The 19,708-nt window shown below is 45.0% G+C and overlaps 1 protein-coding gene across 1 annotated transcript; it reads right to left on the bottom strand.

The window, feature by feature from the left end:
• Positions 1-573: 573 nt before the first annotated feature.
• Positions 574-19,314, bottom strand: WDR86 (WD repeat domain 86). The gene is made up of 6 exons (XM_042816822.1): positions 19,152-19,314; positions 16,838-16,979; positions 15,046-15,478; positions 6,312-6,447; positions 2,768-2,871; positions 574-1,660 (listed from the first exon to the last, which is right to left on the bottom strand). The coding sequence occupies exons 1-6, from the start codon at positions 19,312-19,314 to the stop codon at positions 1,442-1,444; spliced, it is 1,197 nt and encodes a 398-aa protein (XP_042672756.1). The 3' UTR covers positions 574-1,441.
• Positions 19,315-19,708: the final 394 nt, after the last annotated feature.

Below are 19,708 nucleotides of genomic sequence, written 5' to 3'. Positions count from 1 at the left end.
CTCAGGGTTTGTAAAATTAGCATCTTGACATGCAAAGCTTATAGGAGAAGCTGTTCCTCTGTGATGTAATTCTGCCAGTACTGCCCCCAGGAACTGTGTGTGCAGTTTTAAGTGATCAGCAGGGTGGGAGGATTTGCTGAAGGATTTAGTTAATTTTGAACGTGCATTTGAAGACGCTGATATCTTTAGCGACAGGCACAAACAGTAATGACTCATTAATTCCCCTCTATGAGCTCTGTGCCTCTGAAATCCATTTGCAAACTTCAGGTGCAGCTGCCCTGTGCTGAGCTCTCACTCACTGTGGGCCGTTAGTTCAGAGTTTTAACCCAGCAGTCTCCTATGCTGCCTGTAACAACTCTTCCATCTCTGCTGCTGGCTTCCTACAGGCATTGCCATCGTATGCAAAACACAGCAGTAGAGGAAAGGGGCACACAGAACCAACACCAGCAGCAAGGCAAATAGTTCCCAAAGTGTGTATATTGTTTTTCCCTATTCCATTCATCCTCTGCTGCTATGCACCTGCAGGCAAATTCCCTCTACCTGATAAGTAGATAAAAGCAAGACAGGCAGTTGTAGATGCCACATGTTTATTGGTCCATTCTAAGAAAGAATTACAGCGTTGCTATCTTGCTGTAGTACAGAATAAATAAAGCCATAAAAATAAAAACATGTGGTAAGATATTTTCGTACTGGTTCTACAAAGGGTTATATCTGCAAATAGAAAAATAGAAGAACCTTCGTTTACTCAGGGCTCAGTGGTTATCAGAAAGGGATGAACCTGGAAAAAGATGGGGAGAAATACTCTTGTATTCAACTGCTTAGCTATTGCTGCTAGCAAGCCAAGGCCAGGCATAACCACATAAGGAAGAGACAACACCTTTCCAGCAACTCTTCCCCTATAATTCACACCCACCCCCTGTGAAGCACAACTGGAACTCCCACATGGATACAAGGACCAGGCAGAACCGAGCACTGAGCCCAGGGGCATTGCATAGCCACTATCCCAGATGTGGTGCCACAGCCTCCTTGCTGCTGCCACGCTCAGGCATTCAACCAAACTCAGGGCCTGTGAGAGGGCAGCGGGGATAGGCAGAAACAGTCCTTGTCAGATTCCAGCCAAGTACAAGTGTGCAACACCTCGATGCCAGGGAGAACTGAAAAAAAGCAGCTGTAAATGAAGTTCTTAATGACAGCCACACCACTGATACATCACCCCAACCACACTCAGTCCCTCCTGCCCCCAGTACGGCTCAGCTGAGTCATCCTGAGCAGCAACATGACTGGAGTCCATCTTACTGCCACAGAGAGCTTGGGCTCTTTAAACAGAGTTTCAAGCGAAGCCATCTCCCATTTCTTTCCAAGTTCTGGCTTGCATGAAGACAGTGGTGCAGAAAACAGAAGGTTCAGCTTTGGTCACTCACAGACAGTCTGTTGTGGTCAGTCACATAAGCTCAACAGTCTCATGTTCCCCATTTTCTTGCTGTACCATGCAGCCGACCTTATTGTTGAAGAGACGAGACAGACTTCCCTTCTGAGAGCTCCTGCCCTGGACACACCTCTCCTTCTTCAAACGCCGCTTATTTCTCTTGCATATTCCCCGGATGTCCCAAATCCTCAGTGTTCCATCGTGGGAGGCTGTGTACAGCAGCTCGTTGTGGATCTGGAACAACAGGGTCACACAATGCCAAGCTACAGCTCGGAACGTGCATAATCAAACTCCAGCATCAGAGCAAACACAGCTTGGATCGACACTTAGGACCTGATAGCGCATACCAAAAGCTGCTATAAATTATCACAAAAGCTGCTCAAGTGTGATGAGACATTCCCAAGTCAGGCCTCATTTCTTAGCCATTTCACAGAGCCATAAAATATACACAGCAAGAGTTATTTATAATTTACATCCACCAGAAAAGCAATGGGGAACTAATTCCTAAGTGTCATAGCAGGCTGTAGCCAGGCATTTCTGTGCCAGCTTCAGACTCCTGGTTTTGAAGACAAAGACTGAGGCACCATCAAAATGTGTATCACTGAGCAGTGGATGGGGACAGGAATGCTCTCCTTACCCCTTCCCTTCCCTTTCTCCCTTTTTAGCATTAAACATCAGTGCCCATTGAGTCAAGACAATGAACAAGTCCTTTTTAAGGACTTGGACCTGGATTAGTTTTCAGAAAAATGTTAACCCTGTAGCAGAGACTCTTCCATTTGTCTGGTGGGAGGTACAGCAGACAGCAAGATAGAGCTTCTCTGGCATCGTTACAGCTACAGAAAAAATTGTATGCTGGAGGCAACACTTCATAGAGTAGTTTAAATAAAGGGTAGAACATGGTAATCAGCACTAGCACCTCACTAAGATTGGAAAGGACAGTGAACAGTTACTAGACTCTCTGTGAAGGGATGCCATATCTGGGGGACAGGGGCTGAATGCTGTATTTGTTCTGTTTGGATAAGGAAGAAACTTGCATTCTGCACAAAGTACTGCAGATCCTTGCATTGTGAAGCCTCCTGCTGGAAGGGCTCTCTGAGTCCATCCCCTGCCCCTACATGTCTCTGTCATTGCATTTCTTATGAATGCTTGTCTAACGTGACCTGAAAAGCCTCCCCTCGCTGACACAGGACTGCCTCTGGGGGTTCATTCTGTGGCTTTGCTTACCCTTCTCAGTGGGGATACTTGCATCTATTACATTTCATCTTATCCCCCAACAGCACTCAACTGCTGCACGGTTCCCATGAAACACAAGAGAGCGAGCACAAGTGACAAATTCCCCACCTGGATGCAATTGATGATGAACTTGTGTCCTCGGAAGATCTTCTGCAGGACACCACTCCTGGAATTGAAGGCTCGTGCGCAGGCATCACCACTCCCCGTGAACACTGCAAGACAAGCACACAGCTCAGCACGCAGCCTGACAGGAGCAGCCACAAAAGAACAGCTCATGCCAAGTCAGAAACACGCCAAGAATGGTCTTAAACAGAGACAGGAGAGGTTTAGGTTGGATATTAGGAGGAAGTTTTTCCACTCAGAGCGTGGTGAGGCACTGGAACAGGTTGCCCAAGGAGGCTGTGGATGCCCCATGCCTGCAGGCATTCAAGGCACATAGCAGGGGGGTTAAAACTAGATGAGCACTGTGATCCTTTTCAACCCAGGCCATTCTATGACTCTCCCCTATGATTCTATGATTTAGGCCATACCTTTGCAGTGTTCCCCCAAAGGGGAACAGCCGTGTTCTTTAAGGGTTAGAAACTGCTTCCAGGAACACCCACTTTCTTTCACGTGCCTCAAATTCCTCAAGTTTATCTACAGATAAAAGTGTCAGAACAGCACAAAGCATTCACTGCTTCGTATTTACTGCTCTCTGCACTTCATGTCTTTGCAGAAAGACAGCTACAAAACTACAGTGCCTGAAAACAACAGATCTCTCATCTTCTGGGAGAAACAGGGCACTGGATTCCTGAACAGATGTAAAGAAATGTACACAGTGGCAAATGGAGGGCTACAAGAAGAGACAAGAACAGGCTGCCTCCTGCTACCAGCTTTCCATCCCCAAGTTAAAGAGCAGGAGGCTGGCTGCCTCCTGGGTACACCTTTAAGGAACACCTGGATATGGACAAACCAGACTCATTTTACATGGGCCTGCATGCACTCTGTGGCCAACACAATTCTGAAAAAGCACTCATCCCATTCTGCAGACCAGTACCAGTAACACAAAGCACAGCACAGTCTTTTCCAGTTAACAGAAGTACCTTCCTATATTACACGCATGCAGAGAAGAAGCAATTAAGAGCTGCTTTCACCATGCTGCTGTCAGTTCATTCCAGCTATCAGGATTTTGCTCTTGACAGACATCTCCTCCACCTTTTGAACTGTCACTCCAGATTTAGGAAGCCCCCCTGCAGCCCTGAGTTGTAAGGAAGAGCTGCTGACATAACCCAGATTCAGCATTTAGATTATACTGACACCTCTCTGAAGCAAACAAGCAAATATGTCAGCAATTCTTTTTTTTTATTTTATTTTTTTTATTTTATTTTTTTTACTTAAATTTCACAGCATCTTGGGAGAGTGGGCTGGTTTGGAACGTTCCCTTGGAGATTTGGAACAGGAAAAAAAAATATATATATATATATATGTACTAAATGAGCATTGTGGTCCTTTTCAACCCAGGCCGTTCTGATGATTCTATGACCAACATGTAACACCAAATGAATGGTTGCTATTGGGGCCTTAACATCTCTTGTGGTAGATGATGGGTATAATGGTGATAAATGGCTGACAAATGTGGGATAACACTCATTAGAAAGATACAAAACCAAACATTGTCATCAAGCAAGATGACATAAACATATTAAATATATATAAATATATTAAATATAAACTAAATTAAATGACCACGTATGTATAGGAGGAGAGAAATAACCATGATAAGACCATTAAGTAAATGGAACTGAGAACAGCTGTAACATTCCCCATGCTTGTAGTTACACACACATACTGAGCAAGGCCAACAGAAACACATTCTGATCATTTGATGGCTCAGTTAGAATCAGAATATATCTAAATTATGTTCAGACACATCCCTAGCATTCTTCCATGACACGTATCCTACTCTTTAAGTGCAATAAATTCTCCTTGTTTGACACACTTAGCATTTTTGCTCTAGATTGAAAAGCGAGATCTTAAATAACACCATGAGCACTTCTATCACACTATCAGGATGTTGCAGATCTGACTAAATGCAGTAATACTAAATGCATTTTAAGAAAGAGAACTATGAAAAAGTAATGCATCTGCATGGCAGAGACATTGCAGAGGGATGAAGGGGAGGGAAATGGCGTCAAATAATGAAACTTCTGTTTGAGCCTAACCTTCTTCACAGTGATTTTAGAGACTCTGGTCAAGCCTGTACAAACAGCCTGAAAAGAAGCTCTGAGCATCTCATTAATGAAGGACGCAGCCTGCTGTCTGCTCAGCACAGATTCCTCACTGGATCAGGCCAGCATTTGCTTAGTGCAGTCATCTTGCTTGATGACAATGTTTGGTTTTGTATCTTTCTAATGAGTGTTATCTCACATTTGTCAGCCATTTATCACCATTATACCCATCATCTACCACAAGAGATGTTAAGGCCCCAATAGCAACCATTCATTTGATGTTACATGTTGGTCATAGAATCATCAGAACGGCCTGGGTTGAAAAGGACCACAATGCTCATCCAGTTCCAACCCCCTGCTGTGTGCAGGGTCACCAACCAGCAGACCAGGCTGCCCAGAGCCACATCCAGCCTGGCCTTGAACGCCTCCAGGGATGGGGCATCCACAGCCTCCTTGGGCAACCTGTTCCAGTGCCTCACCACCCAGCCAAAAGTACAGAAACTGAGATCAGAAAAGCGCTGCAGCTTTCTAGATTAGTTTAAGACTATCCACCCCAGTTACCCAGAGGAGAGAAATACTTGGTTGGGAAGTGAATGAAGGCACATCGAGTCTAACAATAGTGTCAGAATGAGACAGAGATGATGCACTGAGAGGTTTGGACTGACTAAAGCAGAGATGCAGCCTTGCAACCCAAATGTGGAAGAGCAGAGATTGACATGCGGAAGGAAAGCCAGCCAAGAGGGGGATTTAAAGAGCAGTTCCTTGGCTGAAATATGTTATGTCAACAAGAGAGAGCTATGCAAAGATAACTCTATTAATAGGAGTATTGGCAGCAGTGAAGCTGAGTCCCAAGCTTTTGTAAGTAATGCTCAGCCGCAGCAGAAAGGTGGTTTTGGGAACAACTAGATGCAGAAAGACAGAAAAAAGGAAAAGAATTTGTGCAAAATGAGTCTTTGAGACAGTCAGAGTCCAAACAGAAACCCCGTTGGAAAGAGCAGCGAGGATTTGAGAAGTGATTCTGGTTTGGGACAGTCTGTTAACAGTACAGACAAGGCAGCAGAGGGTGGCACGGGGCAGCGTCCAGCAGCAGCACTTGCTGTCAGCAAGAGCAGCAGGCTGACAGACATTAGGCTGGTGAGGCTAAACCATGTCTGTGCAAACAACGCACAGACAGCTCTGGATTTCAGCCACTTCCCCTCGTAACATAAATAAAGCAAGTATTACAAAGCTAGAAGAAGGCGGTCAAAATGGAGGGAAGATCTGAGCTTCTCACACAGAACAGTGCAGCAAATTTGATACTGAACATAAAAAAAAAAACCTGGAGCTGAATAAAGTGACACGTTTTCAAGCCTTGTAATTACAGCATTCTCTATTACCAATCTTCGATCAAAGACAAACATCCAAAAGGAGACAAGGTATTGCTGAACATAGGAAAGGCAACTCACAGATCCCAGCGTGGTATTTCAAAGTGCTAACGCTGTGTTTGTGAGCCTTGTACGTTTGGATTCGCTCCCCAGTGTCCACTAACCAGCACTTCACTGTCCTGTCCGCGCTTCCTGAATACAAGTGCCGATTCACCAGCTGAAGGGAAGAGGAAAAAAAGCATTAGCAACAGTCTCTTAGGCATGTTGGTGTGAGCTCTGCACTGAGCTGACTCATCTGAAGTCGCAGTTTCTGTCTGAACGGCCTCAAAAAAGCCCAACAAGTGGTAGCTCTGCGAGGTACAGACTGGGTTTTAACCAGTGGTTGGCAACCCCCCTGTGGCAGAGGGTTGGAACCTGATGATTCTTGAGGTCCCTTCCAACCCAAGCCATTCTGTGATTCTGTGATAAACAGAGTATTACTCTGCTTGAGGTCAATATGTGGAAACACTAGCTCTTCATCAATGGTAGAGGGGGGTTTTTCCTTTCCACACAGACACAGCGAAGAATTGCAAAGGGAATGATTGCAGAAGGGAAAGAGAGACAGGGAGAATGTAACAGACCTGTGTAGTACTATAAAACTTGCCAGGATACAGCAATAGACTGTCTGAAATGCACAGAGCCTGGCAGCTTTGCAGGGGAAACCCTCCACAGTGCAAAGAAATCCTGCATTCGTGCTCATCTAGGGCAAGCAATTATGGTCTTTGAGCAGGCACCATTCTGCACAGCTCTGTATACTTCTCCAAGCAGAGAGCTGGCCTGGCAGATGCCATTTGAAGGCAGTATGATGGTGTCAGCCAGTGAAGCACACACTCTCACAGCAATCATGAGTCAACTGGACCTGGGCGTTGCTCTTGGGTCACTTTCAGGGGACACCTTGCACTATAAACCCCCAATCCCTCCTCCTGGCACTCTGTTTCTGTAAGCTTTAAATGTTTTTTTCCATTCTTTCCCATCTCCACTCCACTTCGAGAAGGTGGCATTTGTGAAAGGCATCATAAACGAGCAGAACTTGGCCCACGGGGCAGTTTTCACAGCTGAACGTCAAGAGGTTGTAAAACACATCAGCTGCTAAAAGTCAGCAGTACTTTGAAATGTCACATCCCATTACTTTTAAGCTGCATTAGCCATGGCATTAATACTACATCTCTTTGAGGAAAGAGAAGGAATGGCCAGCAGCACTAACAAAAAGCGAGAGCCGTAACAGTCAGCCTGAGGAAGGAAACCTGACCTTTTATTTCCGGGCTCAACTTGAATGGGCACGACAAACATTGTCACATGGCCCCTGCTCAATGCAAGAGTTGTTTTGAATTGAGAGCCTGCTGGGCTTTTCCTGGCCAAGTCATCACATTTCTGGTTCAGACATCTCACACCGACACACTGAGCAAAGAAGGGGAAAACATGGAGTTATAACCTCCTGCAGGTAGGTGCCACTCAGCATTACTGGAACGTTAGGTTAAACTGCTTGAGTTCCACATCTAAGTGGGTGTGCAGATGCTGAAATGGAACAGAACAGCAGCACTTGCCTGGATTTTCTTCCTTGCTAGATTTAAAAATATGTTAAATGACCTGGGCTACACAGATAATTTATGCCACAGGAAGCATAAGAACCATAAAACCTTTCAATGCATGGAGACCTGCAGAGTCAGCAGCGTGGCAGCTCTCTTCATTAAGCCCCAAGCTGTGCCACCCAAGCTGCCCTCTAATACACCTGTTTATTTCCCCTCCTCCCACTCCCCAGTTTAAGCAGGGGAGCAAAGGATTCTCAGCAATGCTTAGAAACAGAAACATGAGCATGTTAAACCATCTATTGGATGTCACAGACTAAGCTTGCAGCAAAGCCAATAGCAAAGTCTGCTACGTGTTCAAACTGTCACACTGCCTCTCATTTCCATGGGATCTTTAAAATGCAGAACACAGAATAGCTATTAGCAGGGAAATCCAATGAAAGCCATCAGATCAAGTGGAAGCTGCAAATCAGATCTACCACTGGTGGTACGATGCAGGCATCGCCTCATCTGAATTGCTGTAACTATCTACATCTAAAATAGCCCCTTACAGCCACTGAGGTCTGCCCCTAAAGGAGATGTCCGAAGCCAATCACACCTTAAAAGTGGCTCTTTGTCCCTCAGACAAGGGTGGCTGTCTCAGCTGCAGCCATCACTATCAGTTTTGATGAACTGCTTTTTGATCCCGCTTCATTTGATCAGATCTTAACAGATCTAGGTTACAGCTGCAAACTAAGCTACAGCACTTCAGATACCTATCATTTAGTCAAAATCATCATCATGACAGGCAGTGCCCCCAGCCCAAGCACCCGATGCGCAGGCACTCACACTGTATGGCATAAAATAAAATATAAATGAATGCCTTCCCTGATTCACAGGTGGGGAACTGTGATACAGTGCGTCTCAAGTCCCTGCTTAAAAAAAATGTCCTGAAATTTGCAGCACTGTAACTTCTGACTGCCAGGATCTCAGAGCACAGGATGCATTACATGCCTCAGGGAAGCTGTGATGAGCACCAGTGCACTGAGCCCAGGAGGGTATATGAAAACCAACGGGGATTCTTACTGACAAGAGCAAGACAGAGGCACCAATCCAATCCAACCCACGTCAAATCAGCAGTTTGACTCCAGAGCTTTCTGCCAGCATTGGCATCCAAAAGATGCATTTACCTCCCAGTGCAGACACAGCAGGCCTGGCTCTCAACTCCCCAGGGCTGCACGCAGTGCGCAAATATCCCATGCTGGCTGGGCACAGCAGGTTGCCAAAGCCCCATCCAGCCTGGCCCTGAGCACCTCCAAGGAGGGGGCAGCCACAGCTCTGGGCAGAAGTGTCAGTACCTCACCAGGAAGAACTTGCTTCTAATACTCAATCCAAACCTACCCTTTCTTAATTTAAAGCCACTTCTCTTCGTCCTATCACTAGGAAGCATCCACAGTTGCTGTTCCTTGGCTTAAATACCCCTGCTAATACATTAGGCTCAGCAGATCAGCTCCTAGGACAACTTCTTCAGCAGAATGCAAGACCAAGCTTTACCTTTGGTGGGAGCAAGGCATCCCCAGTGCCGAGACCAGCACCCATTTTTGTGCATTCAGATGCAGTCATTTTCAGCCAATACTTGTGTGCTTACAAACTCTCCATCCTTAACTACCAGGCCTTTTTTCCCCTTCCAAAGCTCAAAACCCATACTCAATTCTCTAACCCCAGTCCTAATCTTATTATTTAACTTCCATATAATTTAGAAGGAAAATGGTGAAATTTCACCCAACAGATTTTCCAAATATACCCAAGCCTGTCAAATCCTGGTTTAAAAACCATCAGTAGAAACAGTTACATATTCTAATCTGCAAATGCCTGGAGAACTGGTGGTATTTCCAGAACTGTATTTTCCTTGGCTGGCTCCTGAGTGCTTTGTTCACTTTGGATCACTGCCCAACAAAGTTCCTGACAAGGAAAAGCATGGCAGTGCAAGGACACCTGGAGCAGGGCAGACAACACACAACAGATCTGCAGCTTGGGAACTAATGAGCTGTGCAGATACTTCAAACCCAAGGAACTTCAAAAGAATAAAGAAAGCTGATGACAATCAGATGCCCAGTTTTAAAGCCTCAGCCAGATGGGGGGAAAGAAATCACCGCATTGATAGCTTTAATTCTGGACTATTTGTTTTTCTTATTGTGCTGAGGGACTTTGCTTTTTACCAGATGAAACACTGAGACATGAGAATGAGGCATATTTGTCTCAGATGCTCCAGCAATGTCCTGAAAAATGCACTATTCCACAACAAAGTTTGGTCAGACTGGCTTTTAACAGCCAAGTTACAGCACTGGGAAAACAAAAATTGCAGACACTGAAGTAGTTACAAGTTTCACCATAAAAAAATTGCCTGTTTTATTTAATCCTGATGTTGGTCACAGCCCCTAGACATGCCACAGTTCACATAAAGAAGCATAGCTAGCGTTGGTTTCTCCTGACAGTCACAACCCTACTGCTCTGTGAGCTTGGCTGAGCTGAACACGTGCAGCAGCTTAAGACAATTTCCACCTGCATGAATGCCAAAAAAGCCAGCAAAAGAGTTGTGTAGCAGGTTATTCAACCTGCAGTTTATAGAAGTGGACTTTGCTCTCCAATTAACCTTTGCTATAAGGCAATTTAACTTTCATCCAAGGAGAGGCCACTGGCTCAGCAATCGGAACAGGCACGTCATCTTGCTGCAGATCACTGTGCTCAAGCAGGCTCTCAAGCAGGCAAGTTCCCATCAGCACACTTCCAATTGCCAGCTTTCTCTCTACAAGGGGTCAGTGCTCCTGCAACCTGTCAGCTGGGTCTTCTGTTCACAGCTGCTCCCAAGCTAGAAATCACCAACTTGGAGCAATCTCAAGTTACATCCATGCGAGCCTTCCGCTGAGTTAGACCTTCAGGATCCCATTCAAACCACAGTCATTTTAGCAAGCTAAATAACTCCCTGTGAGCAAGAAATTGTTTTGTTTTTTGGTTTTGTTTTGTTTTGTTTTGTTTTTTTTTTAACTGAGAATCCATCTAGAGTGTGCTCTGGCTGCTAGAGAACATTTTTCAGCTTCTTCACTGCAGTGTAATGGCCCTAAAACACGCTCCTTTTCTAAAGGCGCTGAACACGTTCACATTTCCCTAACTCATCCTGTGATGAACGATGCAACAAACAAATTGCCCAAAAGTGCACACAATTTCATTGGTGCCATGAGAAAAAAAAAATCCGTCCCCATGATCACAATAGCTAAGTGGATAAATGGAGCTCAAGCAGCGGGTTTGCTCAAAGCATTCTTTTCTTCCAGCCAGCTTTAAAAGACAACGAAGAGGAATGTTCCCAACAAAGGCTCTTTTGCAGGAAAACCAGAAGCAAGTCCGTGCCCACTCATGTTCATTTAAAACTCATTTTGCAATTCTCATCCTTGTAAGAATGTTCGCTATAGAATCCAAGCTAAATACCAGACTGGATCATTTCTTTCTGCCAGCCTTTGGCAGCACAAGTTCGATAAATACTCGGTTTGAACAATCAGCAAAGGACAAAGCAATCCTTGTAAACAGTTTGCAAAACCACTTTGGAGACGTTTAGAATAACACACACTAGTAATATTTGGGCCAGGGTTATTCAGCCTGGTGCAGGCAGTGGTGTTCAGGGGAATCGTCGGTCTGATTACGAATTACAAACCTTGGTCTTTAGCTGGGCCTGAAATGTTTTAGCAGAAGAAATACAATGAGCTGTGTGATTACATTCAGCCCACCCTTGCTTTTTTCCCATTGCTTCCTGTAAAATCACATCATTGGCTCTTACATGAAGAGAGCATCAGAGCAGCTGCTGGCCCTCGCTTGCCAAGCTAGCAACGCAGTGCAGAAGAAGCATGGGAGAAGAGTTCTGGCTGCTGCACCAATGGTTACCTTGCCTGACGACGTGAGGGAAGGAGTCAAGGCTGCCAAGGCACCTCGCATGCAGAAAGTCTACTGGCAAAGCTTCTGTCAGCTGAATTGGGATGGTGGAAGGAGGAATGGCGTTACAAAAAACAGGCACCTGCAGCTGTTGTGAGAGCAGGCCACACGCCGTGCTTCAGCCCTGGGACAGTAGGACACATCACACAGAGAATCAGAACTGCTCACTCTCCTCACTGTTGTCTGTGATCACCAAGGACAGGGGAAAAGGGAAAGCAAAAGCCAAACAATGTTTCTTGGCCTTCCGTGCCAGATTAGAGTATTCAGGCTCCTCTAATGTATGCTGGATGGCAACAGTACCTAGAAGATCTTGGAGCAAATGAGGAGCATTCCAAATCAGAACATGACTGTGCCATCACCTCTTTGCTCTCCATTCACCAGCCATGCAGAAAGGGAAATCACGGGTGCATCTATGGATATCTACCCTGAAAGGCTCTCCTAAGCTCCATTCACTGCTACAGAAATGCTATTGGTATTTACTGGAAAGTCACGGAAGCTGGCCAGACCAGTCCAGACCTTATCTGCAGCAGTTCAGAACATCCTGAGGCACTCCTGCTAATACAGTACATTTTAAAGCTGGGGAAGATACAGTCTTAGTAGTCACACTTTTCGTGTCCTGTCTGGGAGAAGATACCAAGTTGAACTCCATTTCTCAAATGTTCTGAAAGGCCAACCTCCCTTAGGAACCTTTATTTGCATACATACACTAGAAATTAGTACTTCTTTTTGTACCCCTTTAGTCTCTCCACATAAGCAGTACAGCAGCTAGTGAATGGTAACAACTACCTTTAAATGCTGGTACCAGCTCAGCTCCTCCAGGACAAGGGAGTAAAAATGTGGTGTAATTAGAAGCTCACTCTCTGAAGAAACTGAGCTACTGCCAACAATTAAAGCTGTCTGCTGGCTACTGTTAGTGACTCACAACCACCTCCAAGTCCTCCCGGACACAGGGTTTGAAAAATACTACACTAAACTCACTGACACGGATTGCAACACTGCCACAAAGGAGCCCTGGGCAAAGAAGGCTCCAAAGGTTCCTGGAGAGAGAGAGAGAAAAAAAAAAAAGAAAGAAAAAATTATTAAAGTCAAAAGCAAAATAAAGGAACATGAAGCAAAAAAATAAATAAATAAATAAATAAAAATAGAAAATAATAAAAATAAAGACAGCAACCAAGCAAACAAAAACCAAAACACAAGAAAACTGCACACACCTCAGCTCAGGAAGTTTCCCTTCTGTTGCAACATCTTTGTATGGATTCTTGTGATTGACCCCTTTCTAGAAGAGCTAAAATACCATGTGGGCTGTGCTGAGAGGCAGCCAAGAGGAACAGAAGGGCTAGTGTTGAACCAATAAGGAAGAGCTAGGAATTAGGAAAGACTGACAGGCTAAAGCTATTCAACAGCATTACAGCAAGTGATTAAGCTGGGGTAAGTTTTAGGGCAGCATGTACCCAGCTGGACTCCTCTAGCTTCAGCCATCAACTGATGACTGGAGAAGCAAATGGCTACCAGTTACTCACAGCTACGGGCTGAGGGTTTGGCCAGGACCATTGCCAGCACAGCCTTGGCAGCAGCAGACTTGTCTACTTTGAATTGTTCAGATTTTCCAAAGAGACGTGTTGGTTTTGCTTTTCTTCTCTCCTACAAGAAGTTCTGTTTGTTTAAAACCATTGTTTAACGCTGTGCTCGCAAGGAGGGAAGCACTGCTCATTCTGGAGCATTCAAAGAGTGTAATTGAATTTCCCAGGCTTCTGGGAGAGGGTCAAGCCAGTTTTGTGTAACAATTTTAGCAAGAACCCAATTAAATTAAAGCAAGCTCTGTTGTTGCCAATCTGTGCCTTGAGAAAAGGTTACAATTAAACTGTAAGACATAGCGTGACACTAAGAACAACAACGTATTTACTTGAGCATCCTCAAAATGCATTACCATGATCTGAGCATGTACCCAGGCAAGACAAACATCACTCCAGGGAAACACAACTTTCTAAAAGGGAAGGAAAATAGAATTCCTTCAGTACTATTGGGTCTTCAGCCTGCTACTGTCAGCTATGTCTATCTTCTTTAGAAACAGAGGCAACATTTATTAAACAGCTATTAAAAATACACACTGTAGCCTCTGCAAAGGAAGTTACATAAACAAGAATAGTGGAAAAAAAAATAAAACACAACTTGTGTAAGTTAATACAACACATCTAATTAGAAGCACTTAGGTTTACCGACCTGAAATTAACTTACACAGCATCACACACCTTCTTTACATATTCCATTAATATTGTCTGGTGAATGGACAAGTACTCATGCCATAGTTCCCTTCTGTCTTCTTCATCTCCCCAAATCCATTCCCTCCCTTGCAGTGTTAATAAACTCGGCAACGTTCACCAGAAAAATACCACAAACAGAAAAACAAGGTACAGTTCTTCAAGTCACATTAAATTTTTCCCCTCTCCTTCACTGTTTCCCAATTCTCTCCCCCAGGCTCTATTTCTCTTCTCCATTTTCCTTGCCCGTTCTCTCATTTGGCCGTCTCTTTCTCCCTTTCTTTCCTCATCTTATGTCTGTGCATGTGGTTTTAACAGCAGGATTTCTTCCAGCTTTATGCTATCATCTCTTGTTCACAATTTTGCATTGGATATCTGATTTCCTCTGAATTTTACTCCTCCCATTTTAACATACTCATCCCTATGTCAGCTTTGTTGCACCAACAGCTCAGGTTATTTCTCTTCAAAGTCTGGTGGGTCATCGTGCACAATCCTACTCAGAAGAAGAGCATGCCAACACACCCCACACATAAACTTCAAGACCAAGGGGTACCTAAATAAATACTGAGCTAGAAGTTAGACCAGGACAGCCACTGGAATCCAGGAGGATACCATGACATATTTTAGAGAAAGGTTGTTCCGAGATCATAGGGCATAATTATTCTGTTATTATATGAATGGTTAAGAATATCATTTACAACACGTCTCAGAAGAGCATCTCCGTGAGTGAAAAGACAGTTGAGACTCACACAGATTAGAAGACAGATACCTCCTTAGAATGGCTCTTGGTTGCACCAGTGAAGGTTTAGGCTGGAATCAGGGAAAACTTCTTTACAGAAAGGGTAGTTAAGCACTGGAAAAGGCACCCCAGGGAGGCGGTTGAGCCACCATCCCTGGATGTGTCCGAAAGCCATTCAGATGTGCTGCCCAGGGACACGATTTAGGGTTGTCAGAGTTAGGGTAGTTTGGTTGGGTCGCGGTTAGACTTGATCTTTGAGGTCTTTTCCAACTTGAGCAATCCTATGTTCTTACCTCTAGGCAAATTATTGATCCTTGATGCTCTTTGAACACTTTCAGCTGCTCGCCAGTAACAATATTCCATGTTCGAATGGTATAGTCCGTGCTGCCAGAAAACAGCTCCCTGTTTGGTGCGTCAAGTATAAGGCATAAGACAGCCCCAGTGTGTCCCAGCAGAGTCTGGTAACAGCGCCCGCTGGACACCCACCAGACCTTTACAGTGCAGTCCGTGCTACCTGTCACCAGGAGGTCTCTGCTTACTCTCTCCTCCTCCTCCTCTTCCTCCTCCTCCTCCTCCAGGACGTCCTTGGAGGAATAGTGAGCTAGAGTCAGGACGCAGTTCCGATGGCCCCGGAATTCCTGGATTTGTTTCTCCTTGTCCACACTCCAGCAGCGGGCTGTCCTGTCATAGGAGCCACTAAAGAGATAGTCTTTGGCAACCAGGATCCTGCAAAAAAATAAAGAATTATATATTAACAGTACCATTCTTTTTACCCTTAATTTTTGTAATGATTTCAATGCTAAGCACACTGAAGCTAGAAACAGTAGCATGAACTCAACATACACACCTCTGATTCAGCCCCTCTGTTTAAAACACATTATTTATAACCACACTTTTTTCTTTTTCCCCCACACTAAACACATCTCTATTTTACTTTTGAAAAGTAGGACTCTTGATTCAGGTACACCAGTGTGGATATTTTAGCACTGCAGCTTTGAGCACTGCAAAGGTACAGTGTAAATCATAGGAGATAATAAAATGGCCTGGGTGGAAAAGGACCACAATGCTCATCTAGTTTCAACCCCCTGCTATGTGCAGGGTCGCCAACCACCACACCAGGCTGCCCAGATGCCTCCAGGGATGGGGCATCCACAGCCTCCTTGGGCAACCTGTTCCACTGCGTGAAAAACTTTGTTAAAAGCTTCCTCCTAATAGCTAACCCTATTACAGAATCAAAAAGCAAATCAGAGACTATAGCTCAAGAATTCAGCTTGCTGGGCCTCCGTAATAATGAAGTGTAGCTGCACAAACACTGAAGAGATAACAGCACAGTCTCTGTGGACTGTGTTTCTAAACTGGAAATAGGGAACATCATAACCTATCTTCTTTATACGCTGAGTTTGGCCCTCTGGAACCTTTCAAACTGGCAACAAAGACAGATGAATAGGGAACACATTTCCAACTTGCTGATTCAAGCAAAATCAGGCCACTGCCAGAACACAGGCAGAGCCAGCCTTCCTAACTATTTACAGCATCCAGCTACACACCGTTTGTGCTCCGAGTTTGGTGATGAGCAACAACAAAAAAAATATTAAAATAAATCTTTGACTGATTGCTCCATTAAGTAAAGCCATCCCAGCTACTAAGAGGCACTTCAAAAATCAACAAGCCAATCAGTTACAAACAATCAGATTAAGACAAACTTCGTTTGCACAAGGAGGAATTGTGATTCCAGAAACAGCCCTGACTTCACCCCCCTCAGTGACTCAAAGGTTTGACGTGATGTTTTTACATCCATTTATCAAAAGCATCTGTTATCAATTGAACAGTTTCTTCTGGAATGTCATGGCTGGTGCTGGATTCAATTCCCCTGCCATGTGCCTTTCAGCCCTCTCCTATCTGCCGTCTATGGATATGTCAGCACTGTTGCTAGGAAAACCAATCATTACAGCACAGAACACGTGGAGCATGCACCCAAAGGCTTACACAACCCGTTCTGTTAGCGTAGTCACGGAAAATTGCAGCAAGATGACAACCTATGTGATAAGAGATTACGGGCACACCACGGAACTCCATGGAACCAACCTGTTCACAATGGATGTGTGCCCTCGGTAAATGGCCAGGCACTGGCCTGTCACCACGTCCCACTTTCGGATGGTATGATCTGCACTGCATGTGAAGGCAGCCTCGTTTTCTAAGTGGCAGAAGGTGATGTAACTCTCGTGTCCTAGGAACAAGAGCAGAAATAACAGCTCAAGCATCGTGCCTGCAAGCAGGGAGGACTGGGTGAGCTCTTCAGCTGGACTAAGTACACAGAAAACAGGCAGACTAGTCTTAAATTTACAATCCCATTCTTCACACTGAAGGATTTGTGTAAAACAGCATTTTTAATGACCAGGAGAAAATTCCACTTCATTGTCACACAGATTCAGTGGAAGAGTACAACAGTACTGCTTCTCTAATCAGGCAGCTCAGCTGTATCAAAAGATGATGAGCTGAACTATTGTCAGTATAACAACATCTGCACTACTGCAAAACTGGTAACAAGGGGAAGAAAAAAAAAGGTTTGTTAATCCATTTTGTATACAGAAATGCGTTTGCTTCCTTCTAAAGTCAGAAAAAAGGCTGCATTTCAATACAGCCCACTGACTGTCAGGACGCAAACAGTCCTAAGCTGAAGCACGTAACTATGAAACAAGGAAGAGACGTGAACCTCACCAGCAAGCTTAGTTTCATTGTCCAAGCAGAATGAAATGCAAACAAAAAAAGCATAATTGGTAAAAAGTCAGCCAGCATTTTCCCCATTGTGCCTAATAACATGAGTGAAAAGTTTTCAGGATATCAGTATACCTTTAGGAAATGACCCAGAAAGAAGGAGTAAGATTCATTTATACAGTCACCCATCAAGGTAACAGATGAGACAGAACGTTCTTACACTCCTTTGGATTTAGATATCTAGACTTAAAGATTTCAAGACCAAAACTGATTCTTCTGAAGTGTCCCAAGAGACTCTGGCTGAAGCCAGTAGGCTTGAATGTGATTTAAATGCTTGCATATAGAAAGGACAAATGTAATTAAAAAGAGAGAGAAACAGTGATGCTAGGAAAACAGAATGTTGTACAACAGAGATATTAAAGTACTGAGGGAAAGCAGGCTGCCCAGTAAACCACTTATGTTCACTGACATGAAAAAAAGTGATTTTATTGCAACTCTTATAATTGAAAACCCTTTCAGTGTTCAGCAAATCAGAATCCACGCTCCAAGCACACACGACCTTCATTTTTCTTTTAATTAAACTCATCAGATATAAAAAAAAATAGGCTGTATGTAAACTCTACCCAGCCTCACACGTTTGTGACAACGTTTTTCAAAGCAGCTTATCTAGGGGCAGGTTTCAACCTCCAGCTTTTCTCTTGCAGCAGCATCCAACCCCACTCTTACAAGATCAAAAAAGCACTTTGGTCACTGCAGCACAGCCTGTCAGAGTTTAACCATTGGTAACAGTTACACAGAGCTTGTCCAAATCCCTCATGGCAGGTAAGGTGCAGCTGATGGTCTGGTGATGGTCTGCCACCACACAAGTCTGCTGGTTATGCTGTGCTACAAGCTGGAAACTGTTTTAGGTAAGGGTTTATCAGTAATTACAGCTTTTCAGTGTGAATTTACACAAGACTAGCATAAGAACATAAACATAATATACACAGAGTTAGCTGATGGGATTGGTAATTCACAAACCATCCAGCCAACCTTCTTTAAAGCTTCCCCCAAACACCAGCAGTTCATAAGCCTACTGAATACTATCCAGCACACTTATCTTCCCAGTTTAAAGCTAATTGTTGCTTTGAGTGGATTTCTAATCCCTAAGCAAACACAGCGAATCTTCCAGGAGACACAGGATGTGGGGGCACAGACAATACAAAGTAAATAAATAATAATAAAAAGACAAACTAACAAAAAAAAAATCCCAACAGTGTTAACCTCTGAAAGAAGAAAGGATGAGAAATTCCAAATGTAAGAGTCGGGTGGTTGGTTTTCTGCTTTACTAAGAGAGAAAGAACACGAGTGAATGAGAATACAACCAATCTTTGGCCCCCAGCACGGTTCCTGCACGGCTGTGCTTTCTGCAAAGCTTTTCTCTCAGGTATACAAACGTTAGCCTAAGGACATCAGATTCTGTTACAAATACAAAACCAATTTAGAAGTCAAAACTCCAGCGACTGACACATCCGTGTGTCAGAGCTCTGAGGAAAAAAGAAAAGGTTCTATTCAACAAGGTTTCCTCCCAGAGCTCTGGGCCAAGAGGTTCTGTGTAAAAACCACCTGGAAAGCAAGACGATTAACGGGACACAAGTAACGTGGGGAGCGAGAGAGGCGATAAGGAGGAGGTCAGGATGCCTACCCTGGAAGTGGCCGTGGCACTGGCTGTCGGCCGTGCTCCAGAGCCGCGCCGTGCCGTCCTCGCTGCCCGTCAGCAGTCGCTGCCCGTCGGGGCTGAGGCTCAGCCAGTTGATGCCGCCCTGGTGATCGGCGCACACTTTCACGGCCGAGCCGCCGTTCCCCATTGCCGGCGCTGCCCACGAAGGCTGCGGGTCAGCAGGTCGCCTCGCGGCCCCTCGCTCCGGGCCTCATCTCCCACCGACCGCCTTCAGCCACGCACCTCACAGAGCGAAAGGCGGCTGGGGGACACAGAGCAGGGGACGGGGTCTCGTTGAGTCATTGCGCCTCCTCGGCAGACACACCGCTTTTCTCAATGGGGACGCGTGCGTGCTCCGGAGCGCTTCTTTCACCGCATAAAAGCCCTACGGCAGAAGACCGCGGGGCCTCCCGTCGCCTTCCATCGCACCGCCAGCACAAGGGCACGTCCGATCGCCAGGACGGCACCGAGCCCTCCCCGGCCACCCGCCGCCCCGCACTGCGGCACTCGGGCACGCTCCTTCTCCTTCAGCTCCTCGACTC

The sequence above is a fragment of the Centrocercus urophasianus genome, unplaced genomic scaffold (assembly GCF_019232065.1).
Source record: "Centrocercus urophasianus isolate 14NV4802_14NV808 unplaced genomic scaffold, USGS_Curo_1.0 seq_16, whole genome shotgun sequence".
Classification (NCBI taxonomy): Eukaryota; Metazoa; Chordata; class Aves; order Galliformes; family Phasianidae; genus Centrocercus; species Centrocercus urophasianus.
The sequence above is the reverse complement of the archived record's forward strand: the minus strand, read 5'-3'. Positions and strand labels throughout refer to the sequence as shown.

Coding starts and splice junctions, on each gene's coding strand:
- WDR86 (XM_042816822.1), bottom strand. CDS start 19,314: ATGGGGAACGGCGGCTCGGCCGTGAAAGTGTGCGCCGATCACCAGGGC. Junction 15,479..16,837: donor CACACATCCATTGTGAACAG/GTTGGTTCCATG, acceptor ATTTTTTTGCAG/GATCCTGGTTGCCAAAGACT. Junction 6,448..15,045: donor GATCAATAATTTGCCTAGAG/GTAAGAACATAG, acceptor TCTTCCCTTCAG/CTGGTGAATCGGCACTTGTA.